Source organism: Podarcis muralis, chromosome 16 (genome assembly GCF_964188315.1).
Source record: "Podarcis muralis chromosome 16, rPodMur119.hap1.1, whole genome shotgun sequence".
Taxonomy (NCBI): domain Eukaryota; kingdom Metazoa; phylum Chordata; class Lepidosauria; order Squamata; family Lacertidae; genus Podarcis; species Podarcis muralis.
In genome coordinates this window covers 25166498-25184816 of record NC_135670.1, presented here as the reverse complement: position 1 = coordinate 25184816, position 18319 = coordinate 25166498, and the positions used below count along the sequence as shown (strand labels likewise).

The 18319-nt window shown below is 47.0% G+C and overlaps 1 protein-coding gene and 1 non-coding gene across 2 annotated transcripts in view; both read left to right on the top strand.

Annotated features, from left to right (window-relative positions):
- RTN4R (reticulon 4 receptor) overlaps positions 1-18309 on the top strand; it is a 113196-nt gene extending 94887 nt beyond the window's left edge. Inside the window, exon 2 of the mRNA XM_028710839.2 lies at positions 16515-18309. Coding sequence (XP_028566672.1) covers positions 16515-17947 — 1433 coding nt within the window. The 3' untranslated portion in view covers positions 17948-18309. The remainder of the gene's footprint in view (positions 1-16514) is intronic.
- Positions 8033-8110, top strand: TRNAN-GUU (transfer RNA asparagine (anticodon GUU)). Its single transcript has one exon. It is a non-coding gene; the product is annotated as a tRNA-Asn (tRNA).
- Positions 18310-18319: the final 10 nt, after the last annotated feature.

The following is an 18319-nucleotide window of genomic DNA, read 5'->3' as shown; positions in this document are numbered from 1 at the left end:
AGAGCTGTCAGCTAGGCATACAAATTCAGCTCTCCAAAGGGGTGTTGGGTTTAATGGGCAAAACTAGCAGTGTCAACCACGGCACCACATCCAATCAAATGCTCTAGGAAGGCACAGCATTTCAAAGCATAAATGCTTTAAATACCATATTGAGCATAAGAAGAGCCTTGCTGGATGTCAGGTTTAGTGCTGCTCCCACACATGACACGGAACACTGGCAGTTTAAGTAGCTGAGGTTTATTTCGCAATAACAGGCTTACAGCAGTCCAAGCTTCCACAACTCATCCTTGGTCGTCAGAGTCAGTTGACTGGACTGGCTTCTGACCCCTCCCAAGGCCAGATACACGCCATGTCCTCCCCGCCTCCTGCTGGCCCGTCTCTGCTCTAATCGCTTGCTCCGCCTCCTACTTCTTGGAGACTCAGGTGCAGCCAATTTCTCCTCCTCTGGAGGTGGAGACTCAGGTGCAGCCAATTCCTCTTCCTCTTTGCTGGGCGAGTCCCTGATGCTGGATGAGCATCCTCAGAGGAGCCAATCAGATGCCTCTTTGGGGAAACGCTCAAGCAGGACGTCCTGTGGCTTCTAGCAGCTGGTATTCAGAAGCATTGCTGCCTCTGACCATGGAGGCAGAACATGGTGATCATGGCCAATAGCCATAAATAGTCTTCTCCATGAGTTCCTCTTCTCAAGCCATCCCTTCCTGTGTCTTCTTCTTTGGCGATCACTTGTAGCTGAGTAAGATTGTCTTCCATAAACACAGTTTTAACAGTGAGTCTGCAAGTGACTGTGGAGGCCAATTCTGGATCCACACGTCCTACCACAGTGGGGACATAGGTTTCCAGGCAGGAGTTGATCATGGTGTAGATTTGCCAAGCATGCCTTCTTCTTAGCTCATTTCTCCCTTTCGTCCTGAGTTTGAGTGTCTTCAAAGCCCATGACACCTTTGGTAAAGGCTGTTCTCTAACTGGAGTGCTCAGAGGCCATTGTTTCCAGTTGTCGGTGTTTTTTCCTGTGGATCAGGAGGGTAAATGCCTGATAAGGTCAGCCTGTTTTCACTGGTGTAGGAGGAATTAAAGGAGCACTTTGCCTAGTCTTGGGACAGAGACATTATTTCTTCAGATTATTCCTTCCTTCAGAAAGAGGTGCCTGTTAGCAAGCAGAGTTAAAGCACAGGGGCGGTTGTGCATAATTTAATCTCTGATTACACACACACAAATTTGTACTGCAGTGCATGTTCATCGCTGTCAACCAACCATCTCCAGTAATTTGCCATCTTTCATGAATTCAAATCGAGAATGGTGTAATTTATCTAAATCAAATTTAATGAAATCAGATTACATGCAAACACTGGGATTTGATTAAGTCGGTCTCAGGGGGTTATTAATGGAAAAGGGGTCTACAGGTCTGTTTTATCCCCCAACCCAACCCAACCCAACCCACACATTCATTTCATGGTGAATCAAGCACTGGGCACTCTCAAAGGAAGATGTAGTGCTGTAAAAGATAAAGGTAAAGGACGCCTGGACAGTTAAGTCCAGTCAAAGGCGACTATGGGGTTGCGGTGCTCATCTCACTTTCAGGCCGAGGGAGCCGACATTTGTCCACAGACAACTTTCTGGGTCGTGTCATCAAGCATGACTAAACCTTCTGGCACAACAGGACACCGTGACGGAAACCAGAGCACATGGAAACGCTTTTTACCTTCCTGCTGCAGCAGTATCCATTTATCTATTTGCACTGGCATGCTTTTGAATTGCTAGGTTGGCAGGAGCTGGGACAGAGCAATGGGAGCTCACCCTGTAGTGTGGATTTGAACCGCGACCTTCTGATCGGCAAACCCAAGAGGCTTGGTGGTTTAGACCACAGTGCCACCCATGTCCCGTAGCGCTGTAGGCAACATTGGTAGAGTACACCCATTGAAACGAATGAAATGGATGCAGTTAGTTCCATTAATTCTAGTGGATTTGCTCTGAGTAGTGGTTAGTTTTATTATTTATGTATTGCCTTTTTAAAATTTCTATCGCACCTTTTCTTCCAAGGAGCTCAAGGAGACATGCATTGTTCTCCTTCTCCCCTTTTTGTCCTCACAAGAACCCTGTGAGGTAGGTTGGGCTGAGAGTGACTGACCCAAGGTCACCCAGTGAGCTTCACAACCACATGAAGGTTTGAACCCTGGTGTCTCCCAGGTCCTAGTCCAGAACTCTTACCGCTATGCCACACTGCCTTTCTTACATAGGATCCTTAGAGATAGTGTGATGTCGTGGTTAGTCACTCAGACTAGGACCTGGGAGACCAAGGTTCTATTCCTCACGTGGTCACGAAGCTCACGGGGTGAACTTTGGAGCCAGTTACTGCCTCTCAGCCTAACCTACCTCACAGGGTTGTTGTGGGGATTAAATTGGGAGAGGGAGAGGACCACCCAGGCCACCTTGGAGAAAAAAGTGGGGTCCAAAGGCAATAAATTGATAATAGAACTGTAGCCAAATCCTTGATGAAATCTCCAGTTGCCCAGAACCACATGACGACCATTCTGTTCTCTTTCAACCAGGTTCTGCTGCACCTATAAAATTATGTTTTTCTGTTCCTTTTCCCTCCCCCGTTTCACTTTAACAACTTGGAAAAATATTTGCTCAAACTTCAGCCTAGATCCATTCCATTGGTTTCTATTGTTTTGCTAACGGAATGTTTGAGGATGATGGATCTGGGTTATTAACAAAGCCCATAATCCTATTTGGGTGGTTTGTTAAAGATTTAAACAATCAGGCTAAGCAAACTCTTGCTTCAGCCTCATTAAGGCAATGATCCAGTCAAATAACTTTCCTCTGCGCTGCAAGAGCAGCCCGGATTAAACTTGCGGTGTGTGTATGTCCCATGCCCGCTTAGCGAGGCAAAGGGTTAATGGGGATGCTTAGGGATTGTTTATACAGTACCATTATATAGCACAAGTAAAGTAAATGAATTATAACTGGTAGTCATATAGTCAGACTGTCAAACCTTGGTTTCTCGTGCAGAATATATGTGTGTTGTTTGTATACCTTCCTGCCTTTCTTTTATTTCTGATCTCACAGATTCTTTCTTTTCTCACAGTTTCTTTCTTTCCTTTCTGATCTCACAGTTCATATTTTCCCAAAGCAAAGACAAAGCTCATTGAAAGAGCATCTGTCCTGCATGAACAAGGCCTTGGATTCCATGTCTGGTAACTGCAGTGCAAGATTTACATATAAGCTAAACAAGCTATAACTTGGGGTCCACTCTCTTGGGGGCCCCAAAAAAATTAAAAGAAAAAAACCTGGATGTACATTTCCAAAATATAAGACAAAAACAACAAATAAAATAAAAGCTACATACAGCAACAGTGTTTTGTGTTGTGTTGGCTCCTATGATATGAGTAATGGGCCCTGCCTGCCAGCCTGCTCCCTAAAATATCACTGGTTTTCTCATTTCTATATATAGGGTGCCTACATTCTGCATGGACTGGTTGCATGGCAACTTGTGTAAATGGCTTTAGATACCTATTAGGTCCATAAATTACTATATAGCGTATATTCAACACACACAAAAAGTGACAATTGGTTGTTGACAAAGGACAGCTGGACATATAAAGGGCCCTGTTACCTTCAGTAGCTTAGGGCCTCATCAAACCTAAATCTGGCCCTGGGCATCTGCAGGTAGGGCTTGGAAAGTATTTCCACCCAAACCCCTGGAGTGCTGCTGCCAGTCAGTGCAGGTGGGCTGATGGGCTGACTCAGCACAGGGTAGATTCCCCTGTTCCTATCTTTTTTTAGTCCATTATTATTATTATTATTATTATTATTATTATTATTATTATTAAATTTATATACCTCCGTATACCTGTAAGTCTCAGGACAGTTCACAGGATTCAGAACAATGAAGACTAGAACCGTACATTATTTTTAGGGGAAGAAGGAGGCGACAGTGCAAGGATTAGAGCTTTGTGCTCAGAGGGTCCTCTGTTCAATTCACAGTACCTCCAGCTATGACCCCTGCCTGAAACCTTGGAGAATGACTGACAGTGTAAACAATATTGAGCTAGGTGGACCAACAGTGAAGGACCATAGCTGGTAGTAGAGCATCTGTCTTGCATGCAGAAGGTCCCAAAATGGCATCTCCAGGCAGGGCTGGGAGAGACTCCACGCCAGAAACCTTGAAGAGTCACTGCCAGTCAGTGTGGACAATACTGAGCTGGATGGACCATGGGTTTGACTCAGTATAAGGCATCTTCCCATTTTCCTCTGTTCCTGCTCCAACCATGCGTAGCTAAGGATGACGATGATTTGTGTATCTGATAGATTGTAGTTCACTAAAGCTTAAAAGGTAAAGGTAAAGGGACCCCTGACCATTAGGTCCAGTTGTGGCCGACTCTGGGGTTGCGGCGCTCATCTCGCTTTATTAGCTGAGGGAGCCAGCGTACAGCTTCCGGGTCATGTGGCCAGCATGACTAAGCCGCTTCTGGCGAACCAGAGCAGTGCACGGAAGCGCCATTTACCTTCCCGCCGGAGCGGTACCTATTTATCTACTTGCACTTTGACGTGCTTTTGAACTGCTAGGTGGGCAGGAGCAGGGACTGAGCAACGGGAACCCACAGTGCCACCGCGTTCCACAAAAAATAGAAGTCTTTAAGGTGCCATAGTCAATCCTCACAGCCCTGCTCATTTGTTCATTTGTTCGTTTATTCATTCACTACCATTCTCAGCCCTATCTGGAGACTGGACCTGAGACCTTCTGCATGCAAAGCAGATGTTCTGTCACTGAGCTGTGGCCATTTCCCCATGAATTTGGCAGTCAGACGTCTCCTTTTCCCCATTTTGATTATAGGCTTCAGGCATGACAAGATTTTGGCAGGTTCTCCAACATCCATATGCAAAAAGTGTAATTAATCTCAATTCCCCCCCCCCTCCCTGTCCTCCTTGTTAGTCCAATAAGTTTGGTTGAGTTTGCCTTCCCTCCTGCATCATTCCATGGCAGCCTTGCCAACTGCTTCAGCCAGTTGAAGTTTGCATGGAAGATTCAGGACCGACCAAAGAAAGGACTTCTTCATGCAGTGTCTAGTTAAACTCTGGAACTCACTCCCACAAGAGGCCATGAGGGCCACCAACTCAGATGCCTTCAAAAGAGGATTAGACAAATTCCTGGAGGAGAGAGAAGGCCATTGATGGCTATGCTCCACCTCCACAGTCAGAGACTATGTTTCTGAATACCAGCTGCTGGAAGCTAAAGCAGGGGAGAGTGTTTTTGTGCTTGGGTCTTGCTTGCTGCCTTCCCATTGGTGCTTCTGGTTGGCCAATGTGATGCTGGATGCTGGAACAGATGGCCCACTGTCTTCCAGCAGGATCTTCCTATGTTCTTATTAACTCATTGGATCTAATCTATGACTCTGAATGCAAGTCAGGTAAGAGTTATTGGTGCCTTTTTTTCTAGAAAAAGAGGAGCTGGAACTCAACATGAATGCCTCCCTTGTTCTCTTATACAGTGGTACCTTGGGTTAAGAACTTAATTCATTCTGGAGGTCCGTTCTTAACCTGAAACTGTTCTTAACCTGAGGTACCACTTTAGCTAATGGGGCCTCCCGCTGCCGCCGCACCACCGCCGCACGATTTCTGTTCTCATCCTGAAGCAAAGTTCTTAACCCAAGGTACTATTTCTGGGTTAGCGGAGTCTGTAACCTGAAGCGTCTGTAATGTGAAGCATCTGTAACCCGAGGTACCACTGTACATTCATACCTTCGGAAGTCAAAAGCTTTGTGAGTCAAACGTTTTGGCTCCCGAACGCTGCAAAGTGAGTGTTCTGGTTTGCAAACGTTCTTCGGAACCCAAATGTCCGTCGTGGCTTCCGCGGCTTCTGATTGGCTGCAGGAGCTTCATGCAGCCAATCGGAAGCTGCGCCTTGGTTCCTGAACATTTTGGAAGTCGAATGGACTTCCGGAACAGATTCCGTTTGACTTCCAAAGTACGACTGTACTGGCAATGGAGCCAACCTGAGAGCTGCCAGAACTGATTTCTGGTGTGTTCCGGCTGAAAAAAAGCCCTATTACCTTTGACTCAACACTGCCTTACTGGCCTTAAAGTAAAGGGTAAAGGGACCCCTGACCATTAGGTCCAGTCGTGACCGACTCTGGGGTTGCGGCACTCATCTCGCTATATTGGCCAGCAGCTTCCGGGTCATGTGGCCAGCATGACTAAGCTGCTTCTGGCGAACCAGAGCAGCGCGCGGAAACGCCGTTTACGTTCCCGCCAGAGTGGTACCTATTTATCTACTTGCACTTTGACGTGCTTTCAAACTGCTAGGTTGGCAGGAGCAGGGACTGAGCAACAGGAGCTTACCCCATCGTGGGGATTCAAACCGCCGACCTTCTGATCGGCAAGTCCTAGGCTCTGTGGTTTAACCCACATAGCTCAATATTCTCTGTCAGACGCCCCTCTCCATTCCTATCGACTAGCCATCAGCTCCCCTTTGCCCTCTTCCTCATTCCTCCTTATCCGTAAAAGCCCTTTCCCCCCTCACACAAGGGCCATCTCTCAGCAGAACCACGATCAAAACGTTGAGGGTGTCTCTCAGGTCAAAAGCACCTCTGTAGAAAAACAAGCACTTGACCATTTTGATAACATCCGTTCTCTTGCTGAGATGGGCTTTGAATCGGGTGTTTGCCTCTCCCGTGGCCTTCTTAAAAGCTAGTTTCCTCCTCCAGTCAAAAACGTCGGCACGACCCTTTTGCCATCTCCAAAGTGTTGGATGACTCAGAGAACAGGGAAGCAATTAGAGCGGGTCCATTATCTGCCTTTCCGCTGGTCCCAGCGCGATCACATTGTCAGACACGGCAATTAGAAGGAAAAGACTCTGGAGACCACTAATAGATGCTCCGGTTTTTTTCTTCTTCTCCTTTTCTTTTCAGAGGCCCAAGCAAAATGCAATTTTCTTCCGCTTGCCAAAGCCTGGCCTTCTCCTCGCCCCCCCCCCCCAGCGCAACAACTGCTCGCCTCTCTTCGGGGATATGATAATGCAGCCTCCCTTCAGAGCCGGATCAATAATCATTAGAATTCTCTCCTGCCTTGGACGTAAAGGGGCTCATAGGCAGCTCAAAGACTTTTGCTGAGTCAAACAGCCTTCTCTTGCCTTTGTCTCTGCGGGGAGGGATAAAAGGCGATCCGGTTTGCTTTGAAACACTTGCGGCCCGCTGCTCTCCACTTTGCCTCGGAGGCCATGGGGAAAATGAACATCAAGTTTCAGCAGCATGAAGGTGGTGTGTGTTAGATGTTGAAAGGGCTTGTGATTGGGTTCTTTAGGATCCGTGTCTGTGTAGCCAGGGCTGAGTCCTTTTGACAATTTCACGAGCCTTTTTGGAGGAGGTGGAGTGGGCAGGGTGCTGCAAACATGTTTTTCTGGAGTTGTGCGTGGGCAAAGTTGATAAAAACAAACTAATGTAAGAAGAGACTCCTGGTTCAGGCCAATGGCCCATCTAGTCCAGTATCCTATTCTCTCTCTCTCTTTTTTTAAAAAATAATTTTTATTGATTTTAACATATCAATTATAAAATGTACCACGAAACTTATCACTTATACAATCTTTTTTTTTTACTTCCATCAGCACCTCTGATAATCCACCGTTTTATACATTTCTTAACTTTGTATTGCCTTTAAGTCTCTTAACAAATTATCCTTCCCCTATCTATTTTTGCAATACTTCCAATAATACTCCTCACAGAACTTCTTGCAAACCTACAAACATCGTCTGATCTTCACAAATACTTTTCAAATAGTCCGTAAATTTACTCCGGTCTTCCATGAATTTCTGGTCCCACCAGTTTCGAATTCTTCCTGTTAGTTTATCTAATTCTGCATAGTCCATTAACTTCATCCTCCATTCTTCAACCGTCCGTAATTCTTCTTGCTTCCATTTTTGGGCCAATAATATTCTTGCTAGTCCAGTATCCTGTTCTCAGAGTGGCGAAACAGAAGCTCCAAAGCCAGCAAGCAGGACTCAAGCACAGATATCCCAGCTTTGTCGGTGTAATGTTTTGTCCCTTAGGGATAGCTCAGTCGATAGAGCGTGAGACTGTTAATCTCAGGGTCGTGGGTTTGAACCCCATGTTGGACAAATTCATGCATTGCAGGGCTTTGGAGCAGATGACACTCAGGTTCCCTTCCAACTCTACTATTCTATGATTCTATGAAGTGGGAAGCCCACAGACAGAACCTGAGCACAAGAGCTCACACAAACACTCACACCATTCCCAGGGTTTCCAGCAAGTGGTATTCAGCAGCATCACTGCCTCCAACCATGGACACAGATGATAGTCATTGTGGTCACCAGCCATCAATAGCCTCAATAATTTGTCAAATCCTCATTTAAAACCATCCAAGTTGGTGGCCATCATTGCACCCTGTGGGACAGAGTGCCACAGTTTAACTCTGCACTGCGTGTAGAAGGACTTTCTGGCCTAAGTCTATGTTAATCTTCACTGGATGCCCCTAGTGTCATAAAAGGAGGAAAATTTCTCTCTTTCTGCTTTCTCCATGCCATGCATAATTGCATAAACTTCAACCATGCTGCCTCTCACCCACCTTTTCTCTAAACTAAAGGTAAAGGTAAAGGGACCCCTGACCATTAGGTCCAGTCGTGGCCGACTCTGGGGTTGCGACGCTCATCTCGCTTTATTGGCTAAGGGAGCCGGCATACAGCTTCCGGGTCATGTGGCCAGCATGACTAAGCCGCTTCTGGCGAACCAGAGCAGCGCACGGAAACACCATTTACCTTCCCACTGGAGCGGTACCTATTTATCTACTTGCACTTTGACGTGCTTTCGAACTGCAAGGTTGGCAGGAGCAGGGACCAAACAACGGGAGCTCACCCCGTCGTGGGGATTTGAACCGCCGACCTTCTGATAGGCAAGTCCTAGGCTCTGTGGTTTAACCCACAGCGCCATCTGCGTCCCTTCTCTAAACTAGAAAGTCCCAAATGCTGCAACCTCCGTAGGGGCGAATGCTGCAACCTCCATAAGGGAGTTTCTCCATTTCCTTGACCATCTTATTTTCATGTTTGAGATACAATTGATAGAATTGGCTGAGCTGAAGCCCCACAGATAGGCAGCATCAGGGGGAGCTTGGTGCAGTAGCGTTGCGTCCTTTGCTGGTACCCGGGGCATACGTGTACAAACACTAGGCAGGACTAGGGGTTGGGGTGTGGAGAGTAAACAAAACCTGCTGCGCTCGCCCAACCCCCACTGCTGGGTGGGTGGGGGGCATGGAAGGTTCTCAGGGCCCTGCTGCGTCGCTTGCCCACCTGCCCACCCATGCAGGGGGAGCCAGGCTGGCCGATGCAGCCCTGGGCAGGCGCATCCCTCCAACACTGTCTGGGTGGCCATTCAATGAGGAGACTGGGGACATGATGCTGTCAGGCTTCAGGGAATCCAATCCCTTCCATGGTGGCAGCCAAGAAGCAGACAAACCCAAAAGCAGTTCTTACCAATGAATTTATTCACTATGCACAGAGAGAGATGAAGGAATGCACTCTACCTAGGATAATGGTGTTATTCTGGGTAAAGTTCCACCTCCTCCGTCTCTCCTATTCTACGTCATCCCTGCATCCGCTGATCTGTGCTTTCTGCCTCTGAGCTTTCTGTTCTACTACCCTCAATACACGCCGGGTCCTGGCAAAGGGGGGTGGGTCAGGAATGCTTTCCAAAGACACTGAGTCTGTCAGCTGCCTCTCCCCTGGTGCTTCTTATTCCTGCTGTTCCTCTTCCCAGCTTTCCCCCTCTGCAGTCTTTGAACTGTGCCCTTCTGCAAACCACTGTTCTAAATCTATACTGTCCTCCTGTTCTCAGGAAGGTTCAGGAGAAGGTTGGGGCAGTCCCCACCATTCCTCCTCAGTCCAGGTGCCTCGGTCTATGGCCCTCACCACGCTATGCCCCTAATTTGCTGTCTTCATAACCCAGAAGTATGATGAAGTGTGGAACACCTCCCAATCCCTACTGCACCTCACCCGCTTGATACATGATCAGCAGCCATCTAGCTCCAGAATGTTCTTCCCTATATATATCTCCTTCTGTTGCCTCTCTCACCCAGTAAGAAATAGTGCTGGGCAGAGAGCGGTGCCTGCAATGCTTTAATTTCCCCAGGGATGCCTCCCAGTGCGATACACTCCCAGCAGGGACTTGATGCGCCTTGTGTTATTTTATCCCATTCGATGGGCGGTGATGTGTCAAAAAAAGATGGTGAGCCAGCCAGCAGATGTCACCAGGCAAATCCCTAACCCAGAGCCTCATGGGGGCTGTGCAGAAGCTAATAATATCTGGGACAGATTAGGCATGCGTTCCAGGCAGGTGCCAGCTCTCCCCTGATATCTGATATGGAAGTGTATGGAAGCACATAGATGCTTCGGATTCTGGCAGTTTTATTAAGTGCGCCGAGTGAGTTATGATGACAAGATTGCAGTTCCGGTTTAGGTTTCCAGCTTTTGATTACCCCAAAGAGAGAATCTCCCTTCTTCATGGTTATCACCCCCCTGGCACCATTCTCATTCCCCCAATAAAACAGTCAAGCCATATCTATAGTATCGACCTAGCAAGCAATAATAAGTTATTGATTGAGATTTATAGCCCGGTTTCTGCCCTGCTCTCCATAGCATGCAAGAGTATTTCTCTGGCACACTCCATCTCGCAACAGTTGGTGTGCATGGGTTTGAGATCCAGCATGGAGGAATGGGACTGGTGGGTCAGGAGGATTTTAGGAAAGCACAGTCCTTGTTGAGAGATGGCCAGTCACCATCTCTCCTACTCAGGGATGATATGTGGGCAACATAGGATGAAACCATTAATTTTATTCCTTCCTTCTGATGCAGGGTGCACAGACATTGGTATGCGACCAAGATGAGTTGGTGCTTGCAGGCATCACTGGTGTTTCTGGTGGTACTGCACTCTCATTGGCTCCCAGTACATTTCTGAGCACAATTCAAAGTGTTGGTACTGACCTTGAAAGCCCAAAACGGCCTCAGCCCAGTATACCTGAAGGAGCGTCTCCACCCGCATTGTTCAGCCCAGAAACTGATGTCCAACTCCAAGGGCTTTCGGGCAGTTCCCTCACTGTGAGAAGTGAGGTTACAGGGAATCAGGCAGAGGGCCTTCTCAGTAGTGGCACCCGCCCTGTGGAATGCCCTCCTGTCAGATGTCAAAGAAATAAACAACTATCAGACTTTTAGAAGACATCGGAAGGCAGCCCTGTTTAGGGAAGTTTTAAATGTTTGATTGTGTTTTTAATATTCTGTTGGGAGCCACCTAGAGTGGCTGGGGAAACCCAGCCTTATGGGTGGGGGATAAATAATAAATCATTATTGATAATATTGTGTCTTTTGGTGCTGCGCTCTCCCAATTTTCATCAGAAGAATGTTGGAGGCTATGGCTTCTTGCCCTTGGATGGTGGCCCAGGAGGGGATGTGGGCCTGAGGCTGAGAATTGTTCCCCAGCCCTGCTATATATGGGTAGACAATATGCTTGCAGGCCAGCTGGCCTGTGGGTGGGGTTTGTGGGGCTATTTAAGCTACAGGCTCTGCTGCCTGCTTGCCTTGGCACCCACTTAACCATCCCTGAGGATGGACCAAGGACGAAATCATCACCTAGGAACCAAAGCAGCAGAGGGAGATGATCAGAATGCCAATGATCATGATGACTGGCGGTGTCTTTTTTGTTTTGTAAATTTATTTATTGATCCTTATTCAGAGATATACAAAAATGCATGGCCGTTGCAAAGTGTCTTTTTACAATATACTAACAGCTACTTAGTCTAGAACAAAGGCAGGAAGGAGTAAAGACAAGAAAAAGGAAAACCTAAAGAAAGGAAGAGGAGAGGAGCGGAGAGGAGGGAGGAGAAAGAAAAGAAAGAGAAAAGGAGAAAGAGTGTGTGGGGGGGGAGATTTTTGTTGTTGTTGTTTAGTCGTTCAGTCATGTCCGACTCTTCGTGACCCCATGGACCAGAGCACGCCAGGCACTCCTGTCTTCCACTGCCTCCCACAGTTTGGTCAAACTCATGCTGGTAGCTTTGAGAACACTATCCAACCATCTTGTCCTCTGTTGTCCCCTTCTACTTGTGCCCTCCATCTTTCCCAACATAAGGGTCTTTTCCAGGGAGTCTTCTCTTCTCATGAGGTGGCCAAAGTATTGGAGCCTCAGCTTCAGGATCTGTCCTTCCAGTGAGCACTCAGGCCAGATTTCCTTAAGAATGGAGAGGTTTGATCTTCTTCCAGTCCATGGGACTCTCAAGAGTCTCCTCCAGCACCATAATTCAAAAGCATCAATTCTTCGGCGACCAGCATTCTTTATGGTCCAGCTCTCACTTCCATACATCACTATTGGGAAAACCATAGCTTTAACTATACGGACCTTTGTTGGCAAGGTGATGTCTCTGCTTTTTAAGATGCTGTCTAGGTTTGTCATTGCTTTTCGGGGGGCGGGGGGAGATTAGAGGAAGATAAAATGACTTCCGGTTCACTGTCCAGCAGAGATCCAGCAATTCTAGCTTCTATAAACCAGTATTTTTCTTAAATCTTCAAATCCAGCTATTACAAATTCATTTTCTCTTTCATACAAGAAGTCCATAATGATGGTGGTGATAATGATGTCTGTCCTACTCTGCAAAGGGACATCTCAGAGGAATCAACAGGTAGTGCTGGGGAAAATGAGTTGATCCAGCTCAGCACTGCCTTCACCGGGGTGGGGAACCTGTGGCCCTCCAGAAGTTCTTGGATCTCAACTTTCAACTTCTATAGCAATTGCTCTTGTTGGCTGGGGATGATGGGAGCTGGAGGCAAGCAGCATCCTTGGTCTACACTGGTGGGCAGCAGCTCTTCAACGTTTCAGGCCAGAGACACTCCTAGCCCTACCTGGTCATGCTACTGGGGATTGAACCAGGGACAAAGTAGACACCCCATCACTGAACTATGGTTCTTCTCTTAATCTTCAACTCTTCCCCTAAACTGTAGTACACAGTAAAGGTAAAGGGACCCCCTGATCATTAGGTCCAGTTGTGGCTGACTCTGGGGTTGCGGCGCTCATCTCGCTTTGTTGGCTGAGGGAGCCGGCGTACAGCTTCCGGGTCATGTGGCCAGCATGACTAAGCCACTTCTGGCGAACCAGAGCAGTGCACGGAAACACTGTTTACCTTCCCGCCGGAGCGGTACCTATTTATCTACTTGCACTTTGACGTGCTTTCAAACTGCTAGGTGGACAGGAGCAGGGACCGAGCAACGGGAGCTCGCCCCATCATGGGGATTCGAACCGCCGACCTTCTGATCGGCAAGTCCTAGGCTCTGTGGTTTAACCCACAGTGCCACCCGCGTCCCTTGTAGTACACAGTACCTAATGCATAATTAAAACAAATCATTTTAGACAAAGATTCGCCCTCAACCTAAACCATGGAAACTAACACTAATATGCCCAGGAACCTCACCAAAATGCTGGAGAGGATGCACCTCCACAGGCACATATCTCCACATGTGGTGGGAATGTCCTAAAATCCAACTCTTCTGGACACCAACTACACAAGAAATATGCAAAATAACTAAGCAAGTATTAGAAGTCACCCCAGAACTGGCCCTACTAAACATCTTCCAAGACAATAATGCCTACTCACAACACAAAGAGCTCATAACCCACCTACTCTCAGCAGCCAGAAACATCATAGCCCGACACTGGAGAGACCTGTCAGGAGTAAGCATGGACCAATGGTATCAAATGGTATGGGAAACAGCTGGATTAGAAAAACTAACCAACAAACTGAAACTGACACAGGGACAAATAGAAGAAGACTCCTTCACCCTGGTATGGTTCTTCTTTATCACATACACACCCAACAAGACAATAACAAGAACCCACCAACAGAATTCGAATTAATCTGGCTAACATGATCCAAACACACACACCACTCACACATGAAAACAAAGTTCACCACAGCCAATCACAAACAAACAACCACACCCTAAACCAACCCCAACCTCTTTCACCACTAAAGGAATACAAGCAAATAGTAAAGAGAACCCACACAAGTGACGCTGACACAAAACCCCACACATACACCAAGAAGAATAGAAGCATTCCCACCCCACCCCACTCACCATTCCCACCTCCTTCCCCCTTTTCTTCCTAATGTAACATTAATGTCTCACAGCAAATGAAACTGATTTGTAGAAAAACGTAGCTTGAAAATAAACCAAGAAATCTTTAATAATATATATATATATATTAAAAAAAACCCACATCATTATGAATTGTCTCTGCCAATCTGGTCCATCCACATTTTGAAGAGGCACCAGGAATCCCTGTCAGATTTGACCTGCACTCCCTCCATTTGGAGGAATTGTCCAGCAACCCATCCCATCATCTGGGGAAGTCCAAGCCTCAGGACCCCTTTCTCGGCTTGCGCGTCTTCGGGAAAAGGGTCGTCCTCCTTTGCGAAGGATGCTCATGCATTCTGATGCCTCATTATGCTTTAATGCAAAGTCACAGCTCAGTCACTGAGTTGAGAGAGCCGGGTCGGCTGAGGCAACGAGAGAGAGAGAGAGGGCTGGACAAATTGGACAGGCATCTGGAGATCTGGGTCACACCAAGCCAAGGTGAAAGTCACACCTGCTGCAGAGCTGTCTGCCAAAAAGGAGGGCACGAGTTGAGCTGTGCCCTTGCCCCACCTACAATTTCACTGGCAGTCAGTAGTTTGTTGCGCCCTGCCCTGCTGCATTACGTCCTGCCATAGGCTTTTGGTACACATTTTGCAAGCACTTTTTGCATTTTATGTGTCTGTTTGTTTCGCAGTATTCATATACCACCTGATTGCAGCACTTTACTGAAGCAGTTTACAAAAAGAACGAAGCAATGAAATTATTAGTAAAAACAACTGAAGCATTTTTTTTAATAAAAATAAAATTAAAATAAAAGCAGCAATAAACTAAAAACACTCCAGCGTTCTAGAATCTGAGTAGGCTTGTTTGAACAAAAACGTTTTTAACGTGGGCTGAAAAGAGTACAGCGAAGACTCAGGGCGTTTCAAAGTGTGGGTGATGCCACACTAAAATATCAATTTCTTATAGATGCAGAATGGATACAGCATGGCACCTGCAACAGTGACAGTTCTACATAAAATAAAATATGCACTTAAAAATAATTATACGTAAACCCGCACTTTTCAATGCATTCACCAGTAAAATACACATAACGGGATCTATCTATTCCATAAAATTTATGCCTTGCTTGATTGTAAACAAACAAACAAACAAACCTCAAAGTGAATAGAATAAAACAGCAAAACAGTTAACAACAATTATTATTATTATTATTATTATTATTATTATTATTATTAACCCAGCTATAAACAAAAAGAAAATATTAAAACACACATCAGCATTTGAGATATTCTAGTTGTCTGGGTAGGCTGGTCTAAACAAAAATGGTTTTAGCAGGTGCTGAAAAGAATGCAACGAAGGTGAATGTCTGATATCAATAGGCAGTTCCAGAGTGTGGACACTGCCACACTAAAAGACCAAGTTCTTCCATGTGGATCCTGTACTGGTGCCAGTTCCACAGAATGAAGTGTTTGAGTGGGCATGGGAGACGTTAGGTGACCTCGCAGGTAAACTAATCTAATGCCACCTTATCTCTTATGCACCCAGTAGATCACTGCTGTCTGTGGGAGAGTTTCTCCTGTCAGTTCCAAAGATCTCAGAAGTCCCCTATACAGTAACTCAGAGGAGCAGGGCCTTCAGTGTGGCTGTCCCATTCCACAGAATAACATTGCTGTTGAGATGCAACAGGTGGCCACTATCTGCACTTGCCAGGAACAACTGAAGACCTTTTTGTCATGTCATGGGATGGTTCCCATAAGTGTCCATTTCTTAGGGTTATAATCTATTTTTAAATGTGTTGGCTGTGTTTGTGCTTTTAGCTGCTTTTGGTTAACTTATATCTCACCTTACCAAACTACGGTTTCCAGAGTTCTCTGGGAAGAAAGATTGATGGTTAAACAGCTCTGAGAACTTCTTGGTGGGGGAAAAATGGAGGTCTCCTGATGTCTCTCAGCACCCATAACAAACTACAGCTGCCAAGATTCCTTGTTGGAAGCCATGTTTGTTTAAAGTGGTATGATACTGCTATGGTGTGGATGCGGCCTACCTGAACTGCTTTTCTTTCTCATCGTTCTCTCTCCCCGCTGCCCCACATCTACTTTTGACCCAAATCAGGCTAGGACTGGGGGGCAAGGGAAAGGATACAATGAGCTCCTCTGCTAAGCCTTATTCCTTCCATTCCTTGAGCTGGTTCTCAGGCTGGTGGAACAAAAGAAATGCCTGTGTTTTCATCAAGGTCATGCGTGTTCGCCAAGGTTGTGCAGTTAATGAATTTTCCAAAGGTGCATTTTGAGCTAATGTAGGGGATGCTGGAAAGGAAGGTGCTAATGATCTAATTTGCATATCATTCTCTCTTCTTCTTTTTCCCCCTCCTCCCCTATGGCTGTTCCTCCAGGAAGCAAACTGCTAATTTTGGTGCTGTGCTTGAACTTCCCGTCGGAAGCGGAATCCTGCCCAGGGGCTTGCGTATGCTACAGCGAACCCAAGATCACCATCAGCTGCCAACAGCAAGGACTTGGAGCCATCCCCACCGAAATCCCCATCCAGACTCAGCGTATCTTCCTCCACAGCAACAAGATCACCGTGATCCGTTCCACCAGCTTCACTTCCTGCCGGAACATGTCCATCCTCTGGATCCATTCCAACAACATCAGCCTGATCGAACCCGGGGCATTCTACGGGCTCGACAAGTTGGAGGAGCTGGACCTCAGCGACAACACCAACCTGAGGTCCATCAACCCTTCCACCTTCCAAGGCCTTGTCCACCTCCATACCTTGCACCTTGACCGTTGTGGCCTCCTGGAGCTCTCCACGGGGCTCTTCCGGGGGCTCTTCTCTCTGCAGTATCTCTACCTGCAGGACAACAGCCTGCAGAACCTCCTGGACGACACCTTTCTGGATCTTGCTAACCTCACCTATCTGTTTTTGCACGGGAACAGAATAAAGAGTTTGTCGGAAAACGTGTTCCGGGGGTTGATCAACCTGGACCGGCTCCTCTTGCACCAGAACCGGGTCAGTGTGATCCACCGCAGGGCTTTCCACGACCTGGGCAAAGTGATGACCTTGTACCTTTTCAATAACAACCTGACGGTGCTGACGGGAGAGACGATGGCTCCCTTGGTCTCCCTCCAGTATCTCCGCTTGAACGGCAACCAATGGGTTTGCGACTGCCAAGCCCGGTCGCTCTGGGATTGGTTCAAGCAGTTCAAAGGGTCTTCTTCGGAACTCGAGTGCCACCTGCCCGCTCACCTGGCAGGGAGGGACCTCAAACGGCTGCAGAGCGCCGACCTGGAGGGATGCGTCGACTCTTTCAACCAGATCAGAACGAGCGTCTTTAGCACTAAGACCAGGACTGGCAAATTGCCAACCGCCGACCCTCCTCTAAGCCCCCACGATGGCGGGCGGAAATGTTGCCAGCCGGAGATGGATAAGTCTTTTATTTATGAAGCCAAAGCCAAGGCAGGCCCGTCTTCCCACAGCAGCCGGGCCTCCTCCAACAACCCCCTCAAGGATAAGGAAAACATCGCCAAAACTAAGCCCCAGGTGGAGACGGACCCCTCTAAAAACAGCAGCAACAAACAGATCAACGACTCCCCCTTTGGGACCTTCCCCAGTGCAGTGGACCCTCCACTGACCAATTTGAAACCTGAGTTCCTAGGCCCCATCGAACCTTCGACAGTCCCAACTAAAAGGAGGCAGGGGTGTTCGAAAAAGAACAAATCCAGGTCACAGTGTCGCATAGCTCAGCCCACGCAAAGTACCACCTCACGGCTAATCCCCAGCCTATCGATCACCCTGTTGGTGTGGAGTCTATTCTGGTCCTGTTGAAACGACAGCAACATGTCTCTTGTTTCCCTCCCACCCCTTTCCTCGAGGAGTGATACTTTAATCCCAGGACTTTTGCTTAAAAAAATATATAAAACCATTAAAAAAATAAAAACATAAAATCACTTCCACAAACAAGAAGAAAGTTAAGCCCAGAGGGGGGGGGGGATACAAAACAAAAACAAAACTTGGTTACACTACAAGTTAACTGGATGCCTTTATAAAAACAAAACGTTGTACATAATTTATTTGTTCCTCCTGAAATTTATGTGTTTTAATTTTTAATTATTATTATTATTATTTTTTCGTCCTTGGAACTGCACTTGCCCACGAGAGTCTATAGCCACAGCTGATGGTTAAAAGGGGGGGGGGGGG